We start from the raw sequence: 8,339 nt of genomic DNA, 5'->3' as shown, positions 1-8,339 counted from the left end.
GAGTACATCAAAGTCTGAAGACTCGAAGCAGTCCTGCAGTGCCTCCTTACCTTCCTGTGACCACCTCCTAACAGTCCTTGTGGTCACAGGCTGCCTTTGAACAAAGGGCATATACTCTGGTGTTAGAAGGACCAGGTTGTGATCTTATCTGCCTGGGGGGAAGAAGGAGGGGCATTAGTACTGTAAGCTTCTTTAACGTTAGCATACAGACGGTCCAGTGTTTTATTTTCTCTCGTTGGGCAGTTAACATAATGATCAAAGGTGGGTAATGTTTTGTCCATTTTTAATGATTAAAGTCCCAAGTAATGGCTACAAAAGCATTTGGATTCTTAGTTTGAAGCTGTGAAACAGTAGTATGAATAGCATTACTTGCAGACTTGGCATCAGTTGATGGTGGGATGTAAACAACAATAACAATAACAATATTTCTGTAACATATGTAACAGAACCCCAGGGTCATACAACGTGATTGAATCATTTCTTTCTCTTCATTTAAACATCTTTCTGTATTAAGTGTGTTCATTAGTCAATCCTGATAAAATATGTCAAAGATTAAAAGTCAAAGAAAGATGACTGGAAGCAGCTGCTCGTATCTAAACTAGATGTGTCACTGGAGATAACCTGAGGTATAGGTATTTAGACAGGTGAAGAACGAGGAGGGGGAAAAGGGGGAGCAGAAGGTGAGGAGGAGGAGAAAGAGGAGGAACAGGAGGAGGAGGAGGGTCTGATCATAAAATGCTGCGTCCCTGTTCAGCTGAGTTCAGAAACTCAACAAGCAGCCAAGTGTTTCCTGTTAGTGACAACATGTTCGCACGGTGAGTTCTTCTTCTTTCTTTAACTTTCACTCTTCATCACATTTGTCAAACTTTGTAAAGTTCATCCATTTTCACAAAAGAAACAGGATTTTTTTATTTTGTGAACAGTAGAAGGTGTTAGGGTTTTTTTTTTAGGTCTGCTGATGAACTTTTGGCTCACTTTGACTCTTATGATGTAAAAATACTAAGACTCTGCTCATATCATGTCATTATCTTGTTGAGTTTTCATTTAACCCATAATTGATAGTTTACTGTCTATTTTCTACTAATGATAGATAACACATTGATAAAGTGTAAGATTGTCTTTTAAAAAAGGAAGTTACATGCTTACTGTTATTCTTCTATTTTTGCTCAGGGGCTTTTGAATGTCATGCATGTCTGCAGCTAACTCAGCGTGTAGCTTTTGTTTCAGTGTCTGTTCTGTATAAATCCTGGTCTGTAAAAACCAGCAGAAGGACTTCAGTGTTTCAGCATAAAGCCGCAGTCTTCTTTGCTTTTCACCGAAACTCGACTCTTGTCATGAACCTTAAAGCTTTTGTGTCTCTTAGAGGATCTGAGCCACTTTGCTCCTGCAGCTCGTATCTCTCCATACGTCGGAGAAGAACAGATGCTTTGTTCTGGGGTTTTTCTTTGGCGTAAATACAAAGTAACAAAGTCATTAACGTTTGAGGCTAGAGACAGGTTTCAGCTGACAGGTTCTCCACACACCTTACGTTCAACAGTTTTACCTGACCCTTTACATTCATCAATTTACACCTGACCCTTTACATTCATCAATTTATATCTGACCCTTTACATTCATCAATTTACACCTGACCCTTTACATTCATCAATTTATATCTGACCCTTTACATTCATCAATTTATATCTGACCCTTTACATTCATCAATTTATATCTGACCCTTTACATTCATCAATTTACACCTGACCCTTTACATTCATCAATTTACACCTGACCCTTTACATTCATCAATTTATATCTGACCCTTTACATTCATCAATTTATATCTGACCCTTTACATTCATCAATTTACACATGACCCTTTACATTCATCAATTTATATCTGACCCTTTACATTCATCAATTTATATCTGACCCTTTACATTCATCAATTTACACATGACCCTTTACATTCATCAATTTATATCTGACCCTTTACATTCATCAATTTATATCTGACCCTTTACATTCATCAATTTATATCTGACCCTTTACATTCATCAATTTATATCTGACCCTTTACATTCATCAATTTACACCTGATCCTTTACATTCATCAATTTATATCTGACCCTTTACATTCATCAATTTATATCTGACCCTTTACATTTATCAATTTATATCTGACCCTTTACATTCTTTACATTTGACCCTTTACATTCTTTACATTTGACCCTTTACACTCTTTACATTTGACCCTTTACATTCTTTACATTTGACCCTTTACACTCTTTACATTTGACCCTTTACATTCTTTACATTTGACCCTTTACATTCTTTACATTTGACCCTTTACACTCTTTACATTTGACCCTTTACATTCTTTACATTTGACCCTTTACATTCATCAATTTACATCTGACCCTTTGCATTCTTTACATTTGACCCTTTACACTCTTTACATCTGACCCTTTGCATTCTTTACATTTGACCCTTTACATTCTTTACATCTGACCCTTTACACTCTTTACATTTGACCCTTTACACTCTTTACATTTGACCCTTTACATTCTTTACATTTGACCCTTTACATTCTTTACATTTGACCCTTTACACTCTTTACATTTGACCCTTTACATTCTTTACATTTGACCCTTTACATTCTTTACATTTGACCCTTTACACTCTTTACATTTGACCCTTTACATTCTTTACATTTGACCCTTTACACTCTTTACATTTGACCTTTTACATTCTTTACATTTGACCCTTTGCATTCTTTACATTTGACCCTTTACATTCTTTACATCTGACCCTTTACACTCTTTACATCTGACCCTTTACACTCTTTACATTTGACCCTTTACATTCTTTACATTTGACCCTTTACACTCTTTACATCTGACCCTTTACACTCTTTACATTTGACCCTTTACATTCTTTACATTTGACCCTTTACACTCTTTACATTTGACCCTTTACATTCATCAATTTACATCTGACCCTTTGCATTCTTTACATTTGACCCTTTACATTCTTTACATCTGACCCTTTACACTCTTTACATCTGACCCTTTACACTCTTTACATTTGACCCTTTACATTCTTTACATTTGACCCTTTACACTCTTTACATCTGACCCTTTACACTCTTTACATTTGACCCTTTACATTCTTTACATTTGACCCTTTACACTCTTTACATTTGACCCTTTACACTCTTTACATTTGACCCTTTACATTCATCAATTTACATCTGACCCTTTGCATTCTTTACATTTGACCCTTTACATTCTTTGCAATGTAACATTTCGATGTGTTACATAAACATGCATTGCTATCAAATCTCTCACTGAATTTCTTCCTTTAGATTTGTATAATGTCGTGCAACAGAGATATGTTTTTTCTTCCAAAAACTCTGGGAATATTTCTAATATCTGTGTGTGTGTGTGTGTGTGTGTGTGTGTGTTTTACAGGTCTGTTGTGTTGCTGCTCTTGGTCATTAGTGCTGTCTCTCTTGCAGCTCCAGTCCCAGGTAAACTATGACATCATGTTTTATTCAGTCACCATCATTAATTATTGATATAACCTCTGAACATGAAGTCTGCATGTGTGAGTGTGTCATGATGTTACACTGAAGGTCTGATCTTCTGTGTTTAAATGTTTGTATATATATATATATATATATATATATATATATATATATATGTTTAAATGATGGGATTTTACTGTGTTTGTGTATCTGTTTGGTTTTTCAGATAGAAGTGAAGCTTTACTGATCCACGCAAATGGTAACACACACAGAAACACAAATCTAGTAGTTAAATCAATCAAAGTTTATTTCTATAGCATTTAAAACAACCTTGGTTGACCAAAGTGCTGTACAGGCAAAAAACACACTATAAAAAACAGTAAAAAAGTAGTACTAGAAGTTAGCATTAAGGGGGAAGGCTTACACAGCTTTTTAAATCAATCAATTAATCAATCAATCAATCTTTATATGTGCAGTGTCAATTCATAACAGGTGTTATCTGAAGATACTTTACAAAGAGCAGGTAAATTACCTTAATCTTTGTTACGTTACCAAAAGCAAGTAAACCTATCCTTATATTACAAGGAGCCAGCTTAATCCATCATGTGTAGCAAAAGTGACATCAGTAAGAGAAATCGTCCTTTAAAGAGACAACAATCTTTGGCGTGATCCCAGGCGCATTATCAAACAGCCTTCACGGGCCTGGACTGCATCAGGCTTGGAAAGGGATAAAGGGAGATGGGATAAGATGTAAGAAGAGGGATAGGGAACAAGGGCAGGGTGTTCTTCAGGTAGACCATCAACCAACAATCCTGAAGAACCTGAAAGCTCAGGAGCTCCCAGAAAAAGATCTCTTATCTCTCTCTCCCTCTCTCTCTCCCAGCTTTCATATCTTATTACTGCTTGTCTCTGTCTTTATATTCTAACCTCTCCTTTTTCTGGGAGCTCCTGAGCTCTCTTAGGTTCCTTGGGACTGTTGATGAGGATGGCCTGCCCAGACCCCCCCCCCATCCTATCCTATTCTTCTTTCTTTCTGCATCTCCTCCATCACATGTTAAAGCCCAGCTCAGTTTATCAGATGTTCATCATGATCCGGGTCTGCTGAAGATTTCTGCCTGTTAAAAGGAAGTTTGTTCTTCTATGACGGATTCAGCTGAGCTCTTTAATATATCCATCAGTAAGGTCCTTTACCTGCTTTATGTAAACAATGAACATGTTTACCTGCTTTATGTAAACAATGAACATGTTTACCTGCTTTATGTAAACAATGAGCATGTTTACCTGCTTTATGTAAACAATGAACATGTTTACCTGCTTTATGTAAACAATGAACATGTTTACCTGCTTTATGTAAACAATGAGCATGTTTACCTGCTTTATGTAAACAATGAGCATGTTTACCTGCTTTATGTAAACAATGAGCATGTTTACCTGCTTTATGTAAACAATGAGCATGTTTACCTGCTTTATGTAAACATAACAATGAGCATGTTTACCTACTTTATGTAAACAATGAACATGTTTACCTGCTTTATGTAAACATAACAATGAGCATGTTTACCTGCTTTATGTAAACAATGAACATGTTTACCTGCTTTATGTAAACAATGAACATGTTTACCTGCTTTATGTAAACAATGAACATGTTTACCTGCTTTATGTAAACATAACAATGAGCATGTTTACCTGCTTTATGTAAACATAACAATGAGCATGTTTACCTGCTTTATGTAAACAATGAACATGTTTACCTGCTTTATGTAAACATAACAATGAGCATGTTTACCTGCTTTATGTAAACAATGAACATGTTTACCTGCTTTATGTAAACAATGAACATGTTTACCTACTTTATGTAAACAATGAGCATGTTTACCTGCTTTATGTAAACAATGAACATGTTTACCTACTTTATGTAAACAATGAACATGTTTACCTGCTTTATGTAAACATAACAATGAGCATGTTTACCTGCTTTATGTAAACAATGAACATGTTTACCTGCTTTATGTAAACAATGAACATGTTTACCTGCTTTATGTAAACAATGAGCATGTTTACCTGCTTTATGTAAACAATGAGCATGTTTACCTGCTTTATGTAAACAATGAGCATGTTTACCTGCTTTATGTAAACAATGAACATGTTTACCTGCTTTATGTAAACAATGAACATGTTTACCTGCTTTATGTAAACAATGAGCATGTTTACCTGCTTTATGTAAACAATGAGCATGTTTACCTGCTTTATGTAAACAATGAGCATGTTTACCTGCTTTATGTAAACAATGAGCATGTTTACCTGCTTTATGTAAACAATGAGCATGTTTACCTGTTTTATGTAAACAATGAACATGTTTACCTGCTTTATGTAAACAATGAGCATGTTTACCTGCTTTATGTAAACAATGAGCATGTTTACCTGCTTTATGTAAACAATGAACATGTTTACCTGCTTTATGTAAACAATGAACATGTTTACCTGCTTTATGTAAACATAACAATGAGCATGTTTACCTGCTTTATGTAAACAATGAGCATGTTTACCTGCTTTATGTAAACAATGAACATGTTTACCTGCTTTATGTAAACAATGAGCATGTTTACCTGCTTTATGTAAACATAACAATGAACATGTTTACCTGCTTTATGTAATCAATGAGCATGTTTACCTGCTTTATGTAAACAATGAACATGTTTACCTGCTTTATGTAAACAATGAGCATGTTTACCTGCTTTATGTAAACAATGAGCATGTTTACCTGCTTTATGTAAACAATGAGCATGTTTACCTGCTTTATGTAAACAATGAACATGTTTACCTGCTTTATGTAAACAATGAGCATGTTTACCTGCTTTATGTAAACATAATGATGAGCATGTTTACCTGCTCTTTAGTTAATGAGTTAATGTTACCAGACAGACAGTAAGGTCCTTTACCTGCTTTTGTAAAGTGTCTCGAGATAACACCAACCTATACAAATAAAGATGATTGATTGATTGATTGATAAAGCCCTTTTTGCAATGATACAAAGGCCTAATATGAATAACATGTGTCTCTGTTTATGAAAAAGTAGCCACGTGCAGTAATATAGGATAGAAGATACATTGTGATGTTTCGCTGGAATCTTTTAATCAACTGCAAGCTTCCTATTGAGGTTTGGATTGCTTAAAACAACAGGTCAGACCGGGAAACAGACAGTATTTATAGTTAGCCTTAACTGCACATGATTGTTAGATGTCGTCCCAAATCGTGCACTGCACCGCACTGCACTGATCGGGTCACTGACTCCCATTCACATTACACGCTTTCAGGCCACGGTGTAAGAGGACCCTAATGATAAATATTAATGGACGAAACCTGAGTGATGTCAGGACACGAGGTGCTATGCTGGAAATGCTGTCTCAGCCTAACTTTCAGTCAAACCTAACAACAGGCTGAGAGCTGGATCTGAGGCAGATTTGAAGTGTTTTGACAAACCGTTACACTGCAGCCACCTGTCAATCATGTTAGCCACACAACCAATCACAGTATCAGCTTAATTAAACTGGACACTTAATTTGGGTTTTTGTTGTCTATTGTAGGAGGAAGTACAGATCAACCTGTGACCTCACAGCCAGGTAACAACACAACAAATACACACTTTATACAAAACAGTCTGTCTGATCACCTGTCTATCTGATGACCTGTCTCACTGATCACCTGTCTATCTGATGACCTGTCTGTCTGATCACCTGTCTATCTGATGACCTGTCTCACCGATGACCTGTCTATCTGATGACCTGTCTCACTGATGAGCTCTCTGTCTGATGACCTGTCTCATTGATGACCTGTCTCACTGATGACCTGTCTCACTGATCACCTGTCTATCTGATGACCTGTCTCACTGATCACCTGTCTATCTGATGACCTGTCTCACTGATGACCTGTCTATCTGATGACCTGTCTGTCTGATCACCTGTCTATCTGATGACCTGTCTCACTGATGACCTGTCTATCTGATGACCTGTCTCACTGATGACCTGTCTATCTGATGACCTGTCTCACTGATGAGGTCTCTGTCTGATGACCTGTCTCATTGATGACCTGTCTCATTGATGACCTGTCTCACTGATGACCTGTCTCACTGATGACCTGTCTGTCTGATCACCTGTCTATCTGATGACCTGTCTCACTGATGACCTGTCTCACTGATGACCTGTCTATCTGATGACCTGTCTCACTGATGACCTGTCTATCTGATGACCTGTCTCACTGATGACCTGTCTATCTGATGACCTGTCTCATTGATGACCTGTCTCACTGATGACCTGTCTATCTGATGACCTGTCTCACTGATGACCTGTCTATCTGATGACCTGTCTCACTGATGACCTGTCTATCTGATGACCTGTCTCACTGATGACCTGTCTGTCTGATCACCTGTCTATCTGATGACCTGTCTCACTGATGACCTGTCTGTCTGATCACCTGTCTATCTGATGACCTGTCTCACTGATGACGTGTCTGTCTGATGACCTGTCTGTCTGATCACCTGTCTCACTGATGACGTGTCTGTCTGATGACCTGTCTATCTGATAACCTGTCTCACTGCACTGATGACCTTTCTATCTGATGACCTGTCTTATTGATGACCTGTCTCACTGATGACCTGTCTATCTGATGACCTGTCTCATTGATGACCTGTCTCACTGATGACCTGTCTCATTGATGACCTGTCTCATTGATGACCTGTCTCACTGATGACCTGTCCATCTGATAACCTGTCTCACTGATGACCTGTCTGTCTGATGACCTGTCTATCTGATAACCTGTCTCACTGATGACCTGT

General features: G+C 37.3%; 1 protein-coding gene across 1 annotated transcript in view; it reads left to right on the top strand.

The window, feature by feature from the left end:
• Nucleotides 1–768: 768 nt before the first annotated feature.
• Nucleotides 769–8,339, top strand: part of stm (starmaker) — a 31,517-nt gene continuing 23,946 nt past the window's right edge. Inside the window, exons 1-4 of the mRNA XM_079368866.1 lie at nucleotides 769–815; nucleotides 3,453–3,511; nucleotides 3,735–3,767; nucleotides 7,093–7,128. Of these exons, the coding sequence (XP_079224992.1) occupies nucleotides 805–815; nucleotides 3,453–3,511; nucleotides 3,735–3,767; nucleotides 7,093–7,128 (139 nt within the window). The 5' untranslated portion in view covers nucleotides 769–804. The remainder of the gene's footprint in view (nucleotides 816–3,452; nucleotides 3,512–3,734; nucleotides 3,768–7,092; nucleotides 7,129–8,339) is intronic.

This window comes from Symphodus melops (genome assembly GCF_947650265.1).
Source record: "Symphodus melops genome assembly, chromosome: 18".
NCBI lineage: Eukaryota > Metazoa > Chordata > Actinopteri > Labriformes > Labridae > Symphodus > Symphodus melops.
The sequence above is the reverse complement of the archived record's forward strand: the minus strand, read 5'-3'. Positions and strand labels throughout refer to the sequence as shown.